At 35.5% G+C, this 19,641-nt stretch overlaps 1 protein-coding gene across 1 annotated transcript; it reads right to left on the reverse strand.

Moving 5' to 3' along the window:
* Positions 1 to 9,417: 9,417 nt before the first annotated feature.
* Positions 9,418 to 16,896, reverse strand: LOC104243742 (uncharacterized). Its single transcript, XM_009798987.2, has 4 exons — positions 16,329 to 16,896; positions 10,890 to 10,973; positions 10,712 to 10,801; positions 9,418 to 9,982 (listed from the first exon to the last, which is right to left on the reverse strand). Exons 1-4 carry the CDS (start codon positions 16,761 to 16,763, stop codon positions 9,719 to 9,721), a joined length of 873 nt encoding a protein of 290 aa, XP_009797289.1. The 5' UTR covers positions 16,764 to 16,896; the 3' UTR covers positions 9,418 to 9,718.
* Positions 16,897 to 19,641: the final 2,745 nt, after the last annotated feature.

Consider the following 19,641-nt stretch of genomic DNA (forward strand, 5'->3'; position numbering starts at 1 on the left):
AGGAACCTTAGAGATTAGGGTTTCGTAAGAAACCAGGTGATGAGGAAGGCTTTGAAAACCATCGATCTAAGCAGGAGAGTCGAAGGTCGAACTCGTATAGCCATGGCTGGCCGGACAAAGGTTGAAGACGACCGGAGAACAGTCATCAAGCAAAGGCTTGGTCGAAACCTTTCAAGATCTGGTCATAGGACCTCAGAAACGAGCACGTAGAAGCCATGAGAGGCTGGTATAGGCCTCCGATGAGCCTGAGAAGCCATGGATTAGGGTCTTAGTGAGAGGCGGCGGCTAGGGTTTGAGGTGAGTTGAGAGAGAGTTGAGAGAAAGAAGGGATTCAAAGGCGGCGTCTCTGAAAGAATGTGGTAGGGTTTAGGGTCGTTTGGATTAAAAAAGGTAAGAAGCAACGGTGGCCGTTGATCTAAATGATCAACGGTCGGGATTAAAAGGGGTTATAGGCTGGGTCGGTTGAATAGGTTCTGGGTCGGGTTAGAGTGGTAATTGGTCTAGTCCGAATTTGAGTTTAAAATTGGGTCAATTTTAGGCTAAAATCGAAATGTAATGGGGCTACAATTGAAACGAACTGAGGCCAAAATTTAAATAGCCAGTTTTCCCTTTTTATTTTATAAAAATAGTAAAAAATAATTTTGAAATCAAATTAAAAGCACTGGATCCGTTAATAGTATGTAAATATTAATTAAAAAATATTGAAGCTAGTTTCATAATTATAAAATGCTATTAAATCTTAAAGCAGGCTAAAATTGCAATTATATGCAATTTAGCTTTTAAAATACCAAATTAATTTGTAAAAATATATGAAAAGTAACCTACCTATATTTTGGTATAAATATGAGAATAAAATAAGTTATTCACCAAAGTGATAATTTTGGGAATAATTATTGAGCAATAAATCAATTTAAAAATCTTTTAAAAAATTGGAAAAATACTAAAACACTTGGGCATACTTATATATGTATGTACATGATATTTGAAAGTATTTGTATGTAAAAGAAATACATAGGGAAAAATTGGGTATCAACAAGCACCACTGGAAAAAAATGAATAAATGTAGTAATCGATAAGTGGTGGTTTGTTATAATTGCATCCAATGGATGAGGTTGTTGTAAATAAAAAAATGGTGGGATGTTTGGTTGACATAAGTATGGCTTTGAATGTTAATGTAATTGTATTAAAAAGTGCTTAGGGAGGTTAGTCACTACATCCAAATATATCTTCCCCGTCCCTTAGCTTACATTACAACTAAGTGAAGACCTATTGATATTAGAGTGAGTGGGCTCGATTAGTATAGTAGTACACTACGGCCAAGCCTATGGTGCATCTTTGTGGCATGTGAATGTTTTTTTTAGAGTGAGCTGGCTTTGTCTATCTAAGTTCCTAATTGTTCTAAAACATCATTATATGTGGAACTACTCTCTTGTGTGGATGTGAGGACATGTGATTCATGAAGGAAGGGCAAGTCTTGACTTCTGTATAGAGTAGTTTGAGAAAGTATGAATATTGCACGGCACGTGAGAGTCGACTTTTGAGGCTAAGATTGTTCACTACTAGGCATAACTCATGTGATTTGTTCTTGGTGTGATGTGTTAAGGAAGAATGCTTAGTAAAGGAGCCTCTATAGAGTGTGATGGATTGCTCGAGGACTAGCAATGATTTAAGTGTGGGGTGTTGATAATAGGCTAGATTTATGTAATTTGGCAATTGTTATGCCCCATCTTAATTATGTTTCAATGTTATAATATAGTTAAATGATGAAAAACGGGCTCTAATTGTGAATGTCATACGTTGCAGGAGTGAAGAGCATGTATGAGGCCTTAAAGCTGTGATTGGAGCTACATTGAAGCAAGAAAATAAACCCCTAGGAGCTGAGTACGCAAGAAGACGAGAAAAAGAATAATTAAAATGAAGGCTTGGACTAGCGCGACCATTAGCGCGCTCACTAGTGCGACCGCGCTAGACCAGATGGTCGAGGCAGAATGTTAGGGTATTAGCGCGGACACGCTAGCCCAGTTCCGGAATATTAATTTTCAGGGGTAAACTTGGAAGTCTGGGGGGAAATTCACTTAACCTATAGAAGGTCAAGCTCGCCTAAGGAGGGGATTATGCAGCTTTTGATAGCTTAGTGCAAGAAAAGGAGAGGCAAGAGGCAAGGAGGAGGATTCAACATCAAGTTCTTCATTTATTCCTTTTGTTTTTATGATTTGTGATGAATTTGATTATTGTAGTGATGAACACTAGTATGAGTAGCTAAATATTTATTCTAAGGTTTGATGGAACCTATTGAAGTATGAACTTCTTGATTATGTTAATATAGTTTGCCATTTTAATCTCTATTTGTTCAACTACATGCTTGTTGTAGTTAATTGACAGGATCCTCAATTAGTTGTGCCTATTTAATGTGCATAACTCGGGAGAGAGTGCATATTTAGGTAATTGTTGAACAACACCACTCCCAAAATATATGAGGGATCAATAATTGCGAGTTTAAAGGCGGGATTAGGAATAACGAAGCCTTGGGTGCAATCTAAAGTGAGCTGTAATAAACAAAGCCAGCTAGCGTATCTCGGGAGAGTGCGTCTAGTAAATTATCGTGATTACTCGGGAGAGATTTACGGTAAGAGGAGTGCTTATGATTGATAGAGATGATTTGGTGATTCTATGTAAAGCATAACCGGAAGGGATTCCATCAATAAGGGAAATCATAGCCTTAGAACCTTCTCTTAATTGTTACAACTAAATCATAGTTAGTTTTAAGCTATTTAATTACATTCATTCTTAGTTAGTAGAGATACCATCAATTGTTATTGACAACGTTTGGGAAGTTGATTCCGTAGAGTTTAGTACGTTTAAAGGTTAATTCCTTGTGGGTTCGACTCTGGGCTAAATACTCAGATTATATTTGCAACGTCCGCGTGTCCTTTTTATAAGGCATAGTTGGGCGTGATCAATCACTATCTCCATCATTGTCTTGGGTTCGTTCATGTGCAATAGGTGCCTTAGCAATTGAAACTGGATCAATATCAACTAAGCTCTCATTACTCTATATCTTCAATAGTTTGGTCTTAAAAAAATATTGCATCACGACTTCTAATAATTTTATTGTCAACTGGATCATAAAAACGATACCCAAACTCATCTTGACCATAACCGATATAGATGCACTATTTAGTTTTGACATCCAGTTTCGATCTCTCATCTTTAGGAACATGCACACAAGCTTTACACCCAAAAACTCTCAGGTGATCATAAGAAACATCTTTGGCAAACCAAACTCTGTCTAGGACATCACCATCCAAAGCAACTGCAGGAGACAAATTGATAACATAGGCAACAGTGTTAAGTGCTTCCGCCCAAAATGTATTTGGAAGTTTAGCCTCTGAAAGTAAGCATCTAACTCTCTCAACTTGAGTTCTATTCATCCCCTCTGCCAAACCATTCAATTGAGGTGTCTTGGGTGGAGTTTTCTGATGACGAATTCCTTTTTCCTTGCAATAGTTATCAAAGGGACCACAATATTAACCACCATTGTCAGTGCGAATACATTTTAATTTCTTCCCCGTTTGTCTCTCAGCTAAGGCCTGAAATTCCCTAAACACGCTAAGTGTTTGATCTTTAGATTTCAAAGGATACATACAGAGCTTACGAGAATGATCATCAATGAAGGTCACAAAGTAAAGTGCACCACCTTTTGACTTTACTTTAAAAGGACCACACAAATTAGAGTGTACTAGCTCCAATAAATCGGGCTTTCTTGAGGGAGGATGGATATGAAAGGAAACCCTTTTCTGTTTGCCAACTAAACAATGTATGCACATTTTCAGCTTTGCTTGTTTCCCTCCAGAAAGTAAACTTTTCTAGGCCAAACATGTAATCCCCCTCTCACTCATATGACTCAATATTCAATGCCACAATTCTAACAAAGTATCACTTTCCACCAGATTTATTGAGTCATTAAGAATAGAGCCATGTGTCATATATAAATAACCAGACTTGACTCCTCGAGCCACTACTAACGAGCCCTTGGTGAGCTTCCATTGGCCATTAAAGAGGGCATTATGGTAACCTTCATCGTCTAATCTTACTGCGGAGATCAAATTGAAAGGAAAGTTTGGAGCATGCTTGACATCTTGAAGAACTAACGTTGAACCATTATTAGTTTTCAAACAAACTGTGCCAATACTAAACACTTTAACTTCACTGACATTGCCCATTTTTAACACTCCAGAATCAACAGGAGGTATAAGATGAGAAAAAGTCTTTTCTTGGTGTGACATGTGAGGTAGCTCCAGAATCTACTATCCAGCTCGTCTCATGGGATACTAAATTGATGACATTTTCATCATAAGCAAAAAGAAGTTCATCTCGAACAACTTTCTTTCCTTCTCTAGTGTCTTGATTCAACTTGCGGCAAAACCTTTTGATGTGTCCTTTCTTCCCACAGTGGTTGCATGTAATATTATAGTATTTGGACCTTGACTTACTTCTACTTTTACCTCTATTCCTTGAGCCTCTTGTTCTATCTCTCCCCCGGTCTTCAGTAACCAAGATATCTGCTTGTGAGGACGAACCCTGAGATTTTCTCCTTACTTCCTCGTTCAACACACTACTCTTGGCATATTCCATGGTCACCTTACCTCCAGGAGCTGAATTTGTCAAAGAAACACGAAGAGTTTACCAAGAGTCTGGCAGAGTATTAAGAAGCCAAAGTCTTTGTATCTTATCATCAAAATTAACTCCCATTCCAGATAGCTGATCAAGGACGCCTTAAAAATCATTTATGTGATCAAGGATACGGCTGCCTTCCTTGTATTTAAAGGTCATCAATTGCTTTAGCAGAAATAATTTGTTGTTCCCTGAAAATTGTTAGGTGTTTGCCATAATTTTCTTACCATATTTGATTTTCCTATTTGTTGAAGGAAAGGGCAATATAATTACCTTAATTGGGTTTTCCTTTTTGTAGAAGGAAATTATAATTCTCCTATACTTGGCTAATCCTTTTTCTTGTAGGAAAAGGTTTGGAGTTCTATAAATTGAAGATCTGTCCTTCTCATTCAGTAGCATCCACAATGTTGCCATGGAGGCTTGAGAGTAGTGTTTAGAGGGAGAACTTTACGGGACAAGTGTTAGTGTGTCACTTGTGTTTGCCTCTTCGTAAAGTTGTTCTCTCGATATTTTGTATTCTCTTTTTATATAGTGGATTGCTCATCCCCGCGGTGTACGTAGGTCAGTTGACGAACCACGTTAAATGTTTGTGTCTCTTTTGGTATATTTCTCCTTTGTTGTATGATTTATCGTCGTTCAACGTTTGCTTTTTTGCTTCCGCATGACTCCTGATTTTTTTCGGTCCTAACAAGTGGTATCAGAGCGAGGTTCAAGACAGGTTCATCTTGGCAGGTTCAGTTCTAGCCGCAACCTATTTGACGGTAATCATGATTTTTTTCTGAGAAATTTGACCGGTGTGCTAGCACGTTGAGACAAACTTTGTGGTGGAGATTTGGAGATGCGAACTGTTGAAGGCTATGTGAAGAAGGTGGATCAAGTTTATTTTGTCAGAAAATTTTGGCCAAGGGGGAGAATTGTTAGGTGTTTGCCATAATTTTCTTACCATATTTGGTTTTCCTATTTGTTAAAGGAAAGGGCAATATAATTACCTTAATTGGGTTTTCCTTTTTGTAGAAGGAAATTATAATTCTCATATACTTGGCTAATCCTTTTTCTTGTAGGAAAATGTTTGGAGTTCTATAAATTGAAGACATGTCCTTCTCATTCAGTAGCATCCACAATGTAGCCATAGGGGCTTGAGAGTAGTGTTTAGGGGGAGAACTTTACAGGACAAGTGTTAGTGTGTCACTTGTATTTGCCTCTTCGTGAGGTTGTTCTCTCGATATTTTGTACTCTCTTTTTATATAGTGGATTGCTCATCTTCGCGATGGACGTAGGTCAGTTGACCGAACCACGTTAAATGTTTGTGTCTCTTTTGATATATTTCTCCTTTGTTGTATGATTTATCGTCGTTCAACGTTTGCTTTTCTTGCTTCCTCATGACTGCTGATTTTTTTCGATCCTAACATCAAGTTCAGTAATCCATTAGCATGGTAATTCAATATTTACTTTGTACTTAGACGAGTTCAAATTATAAGATTCCTATGATATAGAAATACAGTGTCATCTGGTGTTAAAAAGACAAAAATCCTTGAGTATAGGGGCGGATTTATAGGATATTTTATGGGGTACGTGAACTCATAGTTTCTCCACTAAATTAAATATTTTATGTATGTATTTTTAAGAATTAGTCTAATATTATATATTGGCACTCATGATCCACAAAGACGGAATAGTACACTTGGCTGAATACTAAATTATTTATCCAATGAAATGAAACAAGGATCAATTCCCACTTAAATATTCTTTTTTCACCTTTCTTTAGAGTGATGCACCCAGATTTTAAAAAACCTAGATCTGCCTCTGCTTGAGCAGTATTAAATTTGTTGGTGTTAACGTAGTTGACACTTTTGTATGTAAAAAGGATACAAGAGTGTAATGCTTCATTTCTAATTTACCATCAATGATCATATAAGATTGTAAAGAAAGCAATTTGCCTTTTCCTCCTTTCCGTAACTTTGAAGAGTAGAGACGATCTGCCTTTCTTTTGATTGAAGCAAAATCCAAAACATGAGAATTTCTTTAATGTCTTTGTTTGTTTTATTGTTTTTTCCCTTCACTTAAATGATAATTTCTTAAGTAACAGTATGTATCATTGTTAACAAATGTAAGTAAACTACCAGATAATATTCTTGTTACTACCCTAAGATCGATATCTTTGTTTGGTAAAGGAGAGTAGAACTCGCAGGATATTAATTATGCTGTAACCTGTATACTACCCTAAGTATACAGGTAGGTTACAGTATCCAATTTTGATATAAATTCTGATATTGATTTCGTAAGTTCATTTGAAATAAAAATTTACAAATTTGGGAATTACATAAAGATAATATAGTTTGAAATATTTCAAAATTACAGAAGTTTTGGCCACTATATATGGACTCTTTCAGCCCTAGCGGCAGCACCGTGGTCTCTGTTCAAGGTCGGGTTCTAATTGGATTCAGCCTACCTAAATTGATGTCTAATAGAAATAGAACTTACCGGTGAAAATAGTACGGGCTAACAAGTTTTCGGACGGGTAATTAAAAAATAACTATCGTTTGCAAAGTCATTGAAAAATAGCACTATTTTGCTGAAACACAGAAAGTTCCAATATAATATGCTAGATTATGGAGCTCCTGCATATAAACTTCTAGCATGTTATGTTGGAACTCCAGCACACTGAAAGTTCCAGCATAATATGATGGATTATGGAGCTCCTGTGTATAAACTTCCAACATATTATGTTGGAACTTCAGCACATTATGAAATTATAGCATATTATGCTGGAATATCATATGTAAAAAATTTGAACTCTAGCATATTATGCTGTAATTTTTCCGGATTTTTAAAGGTTTTTGTTCAGATTTTATCTTTACATAAAAAAGTGGCTAAATTTTGATTACTTTTGAAACTATGACTATTGTTCAATTACTAGTTGTAAATCTAAATATTTCTGATTTTTCCCAAACTTACTGGCCACCTTTCGGCCATGTCGGACATTAAAAAGTAGCCTACTATCCTGTGAAAAAAGAGTATATCATATAAATTCATATTTGGAGGTGTAGCTTTTGTTATTTTTTATCTCTTTTTGGTGTATGGTATAGCTTTTGTATTACAGTTTGTGAGATTTGACGGGGACAAACCTAGTATGGTTATTTTTTTCCCCAGAGTTTCAATGCAATCTAACAATCAAGTCTATTAAATATTTGATAGAGACTAAAGGTGCTCATATTTATCAAACTTAAGGACCAACCTAGTCAGGAGTATATTGAACGGACCACTTTGAACCTACCCCAAAAGATAAGGGACCATTTTGTCATTTTTTCGTTGTCCGGCTGCTGGTATTTAATATTCTTCCCATTTTACAAAAATATGCTTCATTTGGTTGTTGTATAGATACGACACACTTGACCTTTTTATCCTTCAACTCTTCGTTTTTCCAACTCTTCGTTTTTCCAACTCTTCGTTCTTCCACTGTGCTGATAATTTTTTTTTTAATGAATAACTTTCACATCACGCAACTTCCTCTTAGCTGTAGTTTTTCCTTTGTCCCTGAGATCATTTATCTTTCAATGTTTTTCTAATTTAATTTCTATATTTTTCAAATTATTATCTTGTATGATTATACTACATTTATTCTTAAAAGATAATTTACTTAGGTCGCTAATATGAGTTCCATATCTATGCTTAAGGACGAAAACTTTACTCTATCTTGTGTAATTATCCAAACACATTTAATTAAAGAAAGGTTTTACGTTTCAAGCTTCAACCTCTACTAGAGAATTCTGATCGATCATCTTTAAGATTGATATTTAGCCAATCTTATCTTTTACTTAAGGAATTAAACAATTACCTTTGGATATGGTGATATATGTCACGAACTTAACACATTACGTTTGAATTACAGAGTAAAATAATTATTTTTAGTTTGAAATAAAATGAGTATCAAGTTTCGCCATTGACTTGTGAACAATCATCTTTACTTGTAAATAATTTAACAAGATAGGCAAAATTACATAGTATCAGATCTTGCCAATCCGTCATGGTTCGCCAGCAGTTTAACCAGGTAGGTTTGTTATAGGTTCCTTGTGGGCCTAAGACTAACAACTTGTTTGGATGGTTGTTACTTATTGTATTGTATCTATTGTTACTTTAAATACAATGTTTGTTTTGACTGTTAGTAAAATCCATCGTATCATATCGTTAAATTTATCATTACGTAACGATGAAAAGTGTCACTTTATGAAACGACGGATTTAGTGTAGTGGTGTCGTTTCCTTGCTTTTTTTCTCTCACCTTACCCTTTCTTATTATTAAATAATCATACTTTATCCTTTGCCCTCCTCTTTTATATAACAATTCTACTCCGTATCCTATTTTTTCTTAGTAATGTTGCAAGTTTATTCTTTGTATTGTTAGTGCGTGACATCATGAAACGAAAGCAAACGATACAATCTATCCAAATGTTGTGTTCATTAAACAATACAATATAATGCAATACAATGCAATACGTTATAAAATGACATGTTACGATATTCCAAACAAGCTGCAAGTGTAGTGAAAGGTTTGTTCGTTACAATGAATTGAAGGTTGTTTCAAGGAGCTGTTAGTTTTTAAACATGTTGAACACACACGTAGGAAATATTACTCAAAACTTATTAAAAAACTCAAGTTTGTCTCAACAATATAACTCCTTTTTCAAAAAGGGTTATTATGTTGTGTTATCACAGGAATATCAAGAGAGGATCCACCTCCAGATCATTTTGGAATGGACATTTGTTCACTTAGATTTCATTCTGAGGAAATAAAAGCCTGGTCTGTAGTCCAGATATGCTTGTGATACACACTCCTTGAGTATATATTTAAGTCGTTGAAAACTTCACCAACAGATAGAAGTTTTTATTTCTGAATATCTATGGCAAATTGGGGAATAATCAAGACAAGGGCCCAACCTGGTAGGACAAGTTACATGAAGTCAAAAACTCTGCAGCATTTAAACCTTAATCTGTAAAATATGACGAAATCTAGCCAACTATCAAGCTGGAGGCAATGTAACCAACTTTTAAGCTGGGGCAGCAGACATTGCCTCCGTTTCTTCAGCTGCAAAAGGAATTGGCTTGGTTGGGGCAGGCAACCGCCCAATGCTGTCCACCTTCTCCTTCAGTTTCGGTGGAGGCCTTGCCGGTCTTGGAAGCAACCTGCCCTTTTTCTCGAACCACTCGGGCTTCAGTAGTGCTCGCAACCCTAGTTTGTTGTAATGCACTCTCCTTACAGACCCGCCTGCTGCTTCAACAGCTGCTTTAGCTCTAACAGTCACCCTTGAGACCTGTCATCAACAGTTGATGTTGGATGAATACAATTAGGGGGGCATACATACATGCTCATTTTTTGAAGACAAATGTGCTCCATATTCTTTATTTAATGATACCGTTAACAAGGGAATAAAAGGATCATGTCAAACCATATTTGTCCTCAATGAAAAGCATTTATAACCACACAAATACTCTGACATGTTAACACCACAAGTTTCAAAAGAATTATAGCCACACAAATGATATGGTTTGTTTAGGACCACAAGTTTTAAAATTCTTCATTTCTTTCTTAATCTCTGTACCCGGTCAAATAGGTTCTCATAAATTGGAACAAAGGGAGTATGTGATTTTGGTCATTTTCCATTTTCTTAGTTTCTTGCCTTCTTTTCCCATAGAGTAGTGACTGGGGCTTCAGAAGATACACCTAAAGAAGATAAATACTCGCACCCCGAGTCCCAACTAATCAATATTTTTGAAGACACACAGACACTTCTGGGAGTGCCAAGCTGACTTAAGCTTTTAGAATTACTTGCACTTCCGAATGCATTCACAATAAATGGCAGTACATGTGCAAATCGATTCTGAAATTCTAACGCAAATGTAAAGTTGATGTTATTTCTATCAAATACACTTTTAGATAAACTTTATAAGAAGTGTAACACAATATATTATGGAAAAGAAAAAGTAAACTATAACAAAACTAAGAATCCAAGGCTATTCCAGTAGTCTTAGCTGAATATTACCTCTAGATGGATGGGCCATTGAATATGTTCAGCTCCACGCCCCATCAACCTGACTCCATCTCCTATTTGCTTCCCTATTGCCGCAGAATCCTATTGCCAGGAGAAGTTGATTTATAACTCAAGGTCTAAATGCTTAAGCAATATCATGCTATATTGTTGCATCAGAAGCCATAATTACCTTTAAAGTTTTCATTGTTATCAACTCTGACGAGTCAATCTTCCCTGCATTTATCAGCTTTGCAATCTTTCCCAACCCAACTGGCTGGACAAAGCACAAGACAAAGAACAAGAAATCAGACAGCAATCAGCAAAATTACTCCAAAGTTTTACAGTTATAAGTGGTTTCAGTATTCTATACAAATGCTCAAAAGTTTTGTCTCAGCAACAAAAATCTTAGTAATATATGTCATATGCCTTCTCCCCACATGATAGTTCAATTGTATCTGTTTGGTGCAGATAACATATCTAGGTAGAAGTTGAAGACTTTTGCCAGTTTTTACATTTCCTTTCATTATAATGAGTCCTATGACTATTACAGGTTTCTGTTTATGTCCTTTATGATCTTTCACCAGTGTATGCATTTCCTTCATGCCTTTGTTCATCAGTGACATCTTATTTACCAATCAACCAGAGAGAGAGAGAGAGAGAGAGAGAGAGGGAGGGAGGGAGAGAGAGAGAGGAAGGGTGGTTGCATAGCTTTTGTTTAAATCCATAGAAAACAGGCAAATAGCTTGTGACACCGGAATGAAAATAAGATCGTTGGCAACTTGATGCTCGTCCTTTTGGGAAAGAAAAAGTTTTCAATGACTTTTAACAGCAGAATTGACAAGCTCATGCTTAGGGTGTCAGTTAATAAACACAAATATATAATTACATTGGCAGAATAACAGTATAAAATCACTAAATTGTACTGGGCTTCTACATCATTATGCAAAACTTTAGCAATATTAGATATGCTGATATGAACAGCAGAGGACAGTGTAGCCACAAGGTAGCGAGGAAGATCCCTCAGTTTGAATAGAAGTAGCTGTGCTTACACTAGTTGACAGATCAACACAAAGAGTACAAAGCTAACAAACAGACATTCTTAACAGCATCCTTGGAATGTTATAAATGAAAGTCCAACTTATTTGTTCGACCAATAAAAAGAAAAAGAAAGTCCAACCTATTTGATTTTAAGGTAAAATGTAACAGTGCCCTTCATTTGAGATTGTAGTACAATAGAAGGTGTTTTATCTGGTTTCAGAAGCTGGCTAGGTCCACAAAAAATAAAGAAGAATTCACTGTCCCATACATTACGTAATATACTGGCAATACTCAAGTGCATCCTGAGCATAAAGATGTCATTTTATCACTCACATCCATTTCTTGACCTTGCTCCTTAACATAATAAAGCAATCATTACCAATTTCTATATACCATTCAAAAAGAGAAATATGCACAGAAGTTAACATTTTTCTTATATCAATAGATCAGGTAACTGGCTAAAGGTGATACAAATGTGTTCGTTCTTCTCCTGTTGTTCTTTAAATACCAAGAGATTCTTCCATATCTCACACTCAAAGAGGTAATGGGAGTGGGTACAACAACAACAAACCTAGTGTAATTCCACAAGTGGGGTCTGGGGAGGGCAGTGTGTATGCAGACCTTACCCCTACTTTTAAGAAGGCAGAGATGTTGTTTCCGGTAGACACTCGGAGGTAATGGGAGCGGGTAATTTGAAATTTATTGATCTGATTACTCCATCAGAAACAGGACATAAGCAGGTGAGGATAAGAAGTTATAATTCCACCTGAGCCCAAGGTTATCAAACACTGCACAAGGGAACAGTAAGTATCCTACTTCTTCCGGCTAAAGATAAACAAGGGCTGATAAAAAGAAATAGATTAATATGGGGACATGCTTGATACTTTATCATGTCCATGGCTATCCACGAATTACCAAACAAGTAAACAAAGCCAGGAACATTATGTTTTAATGAACTAAAAGCTATCAGTTATAATTCAGATTTCATGGACATGCAACTAATCATGTTGAAACAGTTCTCAAGTTTTGCTAAAAAGCATTCAAAAGAGCATCAATAAATTCCTTACTTTGCAAAAGATTATAAGATTTTAAGCATCAAAATATAATTAAAGAGAGCTGTATAGTGTTTGTTGTTTAAAGTGGAGATGACAAGTGATAATAGTCTTGTAGCCTGCCATAAGGTAATTGAAGAAGCTTGAAGAGAGGGGAAAAGAAACAGAGAGCCAAACGAAAAGCAGAATGAAAGGGATCACTTCTTTCTATTTTGACTAATAATGAGACTACTGACAGGATCTTTAACGAGAAACAATTTGCAGGATTGAGATTTCTAACACCGTAGTTCCAAGTATCAGTGTTGATTTGGTATCGCAATGCCTACAATTTTCCGTAAGGATGGACAGGACAGGATGAACGGGGGCAGGAAAAATAGGGGAGTCATATATCTAATCTGATAAGCACTCCTGCAGCCACTCCCCCTAATGTTTTTTTTTTAAATAACCGTGGTGTCTGAGCCAATTCGCTGACACCTCGACTAATTATTCCATGGGGTACCTACACAGGTACCGGGTTAGCCACTCCCTAATGTTTTACGATGTCCAAAATTGAGTCCTGAAACAGATATATCGAGATCTTAGATGTTATTCTAATTGTATTTGGTACCAAAATTTGGCCTAAACTCCAAACTCTTTTTGCTAAACTTCTTTTTTATCAGGATTGTATACTAAAACAAAGTTAATCTAAAGCAAATGAAGAATTTGATCTAATAATGATTATTTGGTTAATTAATTTACTAGCAATGACTAATGTGTAGTTCCGACCAAAAAAGTTAAGGGTGAACCTAGTGTAAGGAACTTGATATTACTCAATAAGAGCCTGCTTTTAATTGGTTGTGGAGATATAGATAAGAACAGGATACTCTATGGAGAAGGGTCACAACTGCTAAACATGGGGTACTGCATAGGTGCACTAAAAGAGATTCATACAGTCAATGATATGGCTTATGGAAACACTTAACAAGCCTCTGGCCAGGTTCCAAACGCAAACCGGCTAAAAGTAGGAAATGGACAAAAAAGAGATGCTGGAATGATATTTGGCTTGGAGATAGCCCTCTGAATGAGATTTATCCAGATGCTTTAACCTAGCTGTTAACCCAAAAGCCACAATATCCATTACAGAGCTGGTAACAGTTAGGACATAAAACTAAGGAGAAATGCCCAGGACTAGGAGATGGACAGTTGTTATATCTGATGGGCACAATGGATTGGAGAGCTTGGGAGTTTGAAAGAAATGACAAACTGAGATGGTCATATGAGAATAGAGGGCTTTAGTCGAATAAGTGCTGGCTGCAGTTAATATGTGTAATTTGCCTTGGAAAATGAAGCGTCTCAATTCAAGATAATCTGAAGGAGGAATAACAACATGTAATAGATGTTCCATGTGTGAAACAGATCTGTAAAGCGTTAGTCAACTCTCTCTACACGGTAAAGTTGCAACAGATCCATGGAATATGTTCCTATATTTGTTTGGGGTAAAATGGGTGATGCATAGTACCATATTTCAGCATTCCTGGAGCTGGAATTGAGAACAAGGAAAAAGGAATGCAGGGACATTTGGAATACTACTCCTGCATGCATCGTTTGGTTCTTATGCAAGAGAGAAACAGTATGTGCCTTGAAGACTGCTGACGGACACTTCATCAGCTTAAAGTTTTCAGTCTGCATCTTCTATACGGCTATACCTCTGGTGCAAATCTGAAGTTGTTATATAGAAAATCTGGTGGATTTTATCACTTTTCCTTCTTTGTTAGGAGGATGTATTTATAATTTTTAAATGGTGTAAAAATGCACTGTCCTAGTACCATATTATTAACACCTTACATTTATGCTCCAAAAGAATGTTTCGAAGATATTCGGCAACATAATAACATGAAAACCTTGAGATTACATTTTCTAGTGACCCAATAAACTTTTTTTTAAAAAAAAACAGTAAAAAGAAACAAGACTGAATAATGTTATTTGGACTGCTAAATTTAGCAAGCAAAATCCAATCACTAGTCCTGTGTGTCATGAAATAACAGCGACACCCATTTTCCACAGGGCTATCCTTCAGGACCTTCACTATAATCATACCTTTATTTTATTTTTCCATTTTTAAAGGAAAGAAGTAACAAAGACACTTTTGGTGCGTCTTATATAGTTCACCACCATATCATTCCGATCATAACCTAACTCCCTCTACCAACATTAAGTAAAATCAAAACAACAATTATACTCCACTATAAGTAAATTCCAAGAATTCAGACAACCTCTTAAAACAGACACAGAAACCTCCAATGGATAGCCCTTATTTAGTACGGTCCTCACCCAAACTGCACACTAATTACCATGTTTTCACCAAACCCAATTATCAATACCATTCCCATTTACATGTCCTGCTTTCACTAAATTAAATTTAATATTAACAAAAAGTTGTACAGGGCCCATGTCTACTCTGTTTTTCTTTGAAAAGGTAAGGTTAGAGATTTCAAAAAGCACCAAGGAGTTACAGCCCATGCCTGCTCCTATTAGAGAAACTTTCTCCTTCATACTTCATTGTATCATCTAACAACAACAAAATGACATGTGACCTCGCATATTTGTTCAATAAATACTCCCTCCGAACAAATTTACTTTAGCACTAATTCAATAATAAACTCCATGAAAAGATAGAAAAAGATAATCATTTCTCTTGTTTCTAGTTTTCAGTTTTATATGATTGACACTACACACATGTTCTTAAGTGAGGAAACAAAATCCAGGATTGGGTTTTCCACATGCTAGTAACGATTAGGTTTTGTTGGAGTTAGTATTGAATTCTGAACCCAATCACGCCCTTGGCCTATAATATTCCATAGAGGTGCGACAGGGTAAAGGGGAGTACAGGAAATAGCATACCCATGTATTACTATGAATGCAAAATTTAGCAAGCAGAATCCAATCATTAGTTCGGCGTATCATGAAAAAACCATCAGTTCACCATAGGGCTGTCACTCACCGCTAATCATAATTTTGGCTATACGCGTATAACATTAATTTCATTGAAAAAAGGGGCTATGTACATATAACATTAACTAAATACATAAGCATACTGACTTATTTTAAAAAGAAATAGAAAAATAAGGCACCTTAATTATTCTCCTATGGTTCCCATTGTAAAGGGACATCAATTCTAATAATAAAACTAACTTCCTCAAGCAACATAAAAGTAAAATTATAACACCAACTATACTCCACTGCACTTAAATTCCCACCATACATAACACCACACAAAATAGCTATAGCCTATTACAATCCTCACTCGACCACACACCAATTATCAGTTTTTCTACCAAACTACTATTCCCATTTTACATGACCTACTTTCTATTTATTACATTTTACATTAACAAAAAAGTTACATAGGAACCTCATTTACCCAAAAAGTGATATGTGATCTCACGCATTAACTCAACAAATACTCCCTCTGTCCAATTCTATTATAATACCATTTCACTAATAATAATTCATTTAACTAATCAAAATTTTAAAATTTAACACAAAATCAATGACTATACCTGAAATTCGAGACTGAACGGGTTCTTGAACCCACGTTTAGGCAAACGGCGACGAAGCGGGGTCTGCCCACCTTCAAAACCAAACTTATGGGTCCCTCTAGCCTTCTGACCCTTATGTCCTCGACCCGCTGTCTTCCCCTTACCCGACCCGATACCTCTTCCTTTCCGGGTCTTCTGCTTCCTAGCACCCTTGTTATCTTGCAAATCATTTAAGCTCAGAAGACTGTAGGCTTTCCTCATACCCTGATAATGCTGAAACTGTCGCCCCAATGATCCATTTGGAGCAATGCTGGAGATGGGGTGTTGAGAAAATTCCAAAGATTGAATCTTTGGGGAAGACGTGAATATGGGTTGGGAAATCTTGATGGGTTTGTTATAGATTTGAACATTTTGGAGTGAAGATGATAGTATTAAAGTGATTCTCCTTCTCAACATTTCTTCTACTTCTGGGGTTTATGTGTGAGCATAGATAGTAGTGAAAGTTTTGGATTTTGCTTGAAAGCTTGAGCTTTGATGTGTAGGGTTTTAATGGGGGTTAAATTGCTGTTTTTGTTTTTGGTTGAAATGGCTATTGTGAGAGTTTAGGGAAGATGGGAAGTTTAAACGACATCGTATTGCTTCCTACCAGTGTATTTTCTAGGGCACTTTCTTTTCTTTTCCCCTTTTTGTAAACTCACGATTTTAAAAAAAATCCCTTTTTTATTAATTATTACACACACATAAGAATTTCCACAAATATGAAAAAAGAAAATAAAGGCGATTTTTTTTTTGGCGTAATTTTGGTGAAAGTACTATATACACTAAGTTTTAGAAAATTATTTTGAAAAGATGATGCTATACTAAACGATTCTTTTGAAAATAATGACTAGTGTGTACAATCCTTTATTGGTTAGATACTAGAGATTGTTGCATTCTTTCAGTCTATTGCAAAGGTTTTAAATATTGAGTGGATTAATGCTTGGATTGTATTCAATTCCAAAATTAGTAGTTTGGTTTAGTGACAAAGCATCTAGTTAGCTATCAAAATATTGTCTCTGCAATGACTAAATATCATTGTTTAATGCATAAATCTGTGAGAGATTTTCCCAATGATACTTAAGGCCAAAATGTAAAAGATGTACAAATAATCTCTTGCTAGCAAATGATATTAATATGATTTTTTTGATGAATAAATGATGTTGCAAATAGTAAGACGAAAATTCTTATAATATATGAACAAAAAGACCCATATGTAATTTTTCGGTTATTTCAAGTATTATATAGGAAAATTTTACGAGGCCAAAGGTTTAGAAAAGGAAAACATGAATTAACGTAAACAGTCCCACTTAAACTAAAATAACCGACGAATGTCTAATATATGGATAATTCATATATAATATGTGTATAACCTTATGCAGTTAATGTATGATTGATGTCTACAAATTAAAAAAAATAAATTAAATTTAGCTGGCTATTTGTGTAAGGATCCTAGAAAAGAATTGAGAAATTTTTATAAAGCAATATCTTTTAGTAGTAATTAGTCATCTATAAATACCATTTGATATATTACAGTTTATAGATACCTTTTCTGTTGTTATAAGATGTATTTGATGTATTTAAGCTAATGTATTCATGAATACAGTAACGCATTTTGCGTAAAATATGGACCTTTCAACTGGTTTAAAACGGAAAGAAAATCAATTTACCTGATATTCTCCTAATATAACCTAACTAACATAAACTAATAGCCCATAAAACTGTATGCCTCCCTTCACGAAAGTTTTTCAATCGGAAAAATAGCCAAAAGCAGAGCAACATCTGGATTTTAAGTTCTCCCTTTTTTCTGTAGTTCCAGTGCGTACCTAGTTCTCTTTTCAACCACGAAAAATTGTGATTGATACGATTGTATACGTATGGCAAGTTTAACAGTGTTGTTGCGGCATTCTGGCAAGTGGAACAGTGAGAGCAATTACGTCAATTATTCAGTTGAGGGAATACTGATAAAGGAGTTTGCGTCGTATAATGATTTGGTTGCGTCAATATCTAATCAACTGGGCATAGATTTGAGCTCAAAGTCCATTAAAATTCAATACAAAGTAGAAGGAAATTGCACGTCAATGGAAATACACAATGGTATGGGTTACAAGGTGTATGTAGAGTTGAAAAAAGAGAACAGAGAATTCGGGATGTATCCTTTGTGCATAACAACGATTGAAAAAGAACTTGTATCCGAAGGTAATTTAATTCAAGGCGACATTGTGCAAATAGACGAAGCAGTTCAAAGGTATGATTCTGATACAAATGATACACTTGCTCTAGATTTTGTCAATTCAGGACAAGCAATTGGGGTGTTCGAACTGGACAAGGATTTGATAATTTCAAAAACTAATCAAAGGGAGGATATGGCTAGACAAGTATATAAGGATAATGCTACATTGAAAGAGGTGATGGAGCATTATGCTATATCTCAAAGGTTTCAATTCCGGGTTGATAGGTCTAATTCTGTCAGGTTTGAGTGTATTTTATTATTCTTTATTTTTGTTGTATATTGTATTAATGGTTGGAGTTGTAAGTTATATGTTGATGTGTTTATGCGTATTTGTGGATTTTCACTTGATCTTCACTGATGTGGTTAACTATTTTTTTATGGTCTTCAAATACATGTATTCTTGTGTATTTTACTTGTATAAACTTATTACAATGGCTCTCATTGATTTCCTCTTTGGTTTACTAGTTGTATATAAATGTATGCATATAACTATAGATGTATTCAGTTGTATTATTTACACAAATAACTATAGGCGTATTTGCATTCATGTGTATATGAGTGAGCTTTTTGTAAGCATTTATGCTAATCATTTGTATAATGATATATTCTTTTCAGCTATGCTTTATTATGTATGTCAAAAGATTGTGAATAGAGGTTTAAGACCTTGAGCATTAATAAATCAGAACTATTCAAAGTGAGAGAGTTCATTGATAAGCATACATGTCTGTTGAAAGACAAGGTGTATGAGCAGCGACATGCAAGTAGCAGCCTTATAGGTGGTATGATTAGGCCAAATCTTACTAATCATAAGAGGAAATACACCCCAAAGAATATTATTGATGATGTGAAATCAGATTTAGGTGTAGATGTTAGCTACATGTCGGCGTGACGGGCTAAAGAAAAGGCAATGAATTTTTTGAGAGGTGAACCAGCTGATTCATACAAAAAATTACCAGAATACTTATATAAAATGGATATGACATATCTAGGTTCGCACATTAGAATGGTAAAATCGCTCAAAAATGAATTCATGTATGTGTATATATCTTTGTATGCCTTTATAAA

This window comes from Nicotiana sylvestris, chromosome 5 (genome assembly GCF_000393655.2).
Source record: "Nicotiana sylvestris chromosome 5, ASM39365v2, whole genome shotgun sequence".
NCBI lineage: Eukaryota > Viridiplantae > Streptophyta > Magnoliopsida > Solanales > Solanaceae > Nicotiana > Nicotiana sylvestris.

Bases quoted from the DNA above. Each gene is read 5' to 3' on its own strand.
- LOC104243742 (XM_009798987.2), bottom strand. From the start codon at position 16,763: ATGTTGAGAAGGAGAATCACTTTAATACTATCATCTTCACTCCAAAAT. The intron at 10,802-10,889 runs GTAATTATGGCT...TCCTGGCAATAG, and splicing joins TAACAATGAAAACTTTAAAG to GATTCTGCGGCAATAGGGAA. The intron at 9,983-10,711 runs GTAATATTCAGC...TGTTGATGACAG, and splicing joins AATGGCCCATCCATCTAGAG to GTCTCAAGGGTGACTGTTAG.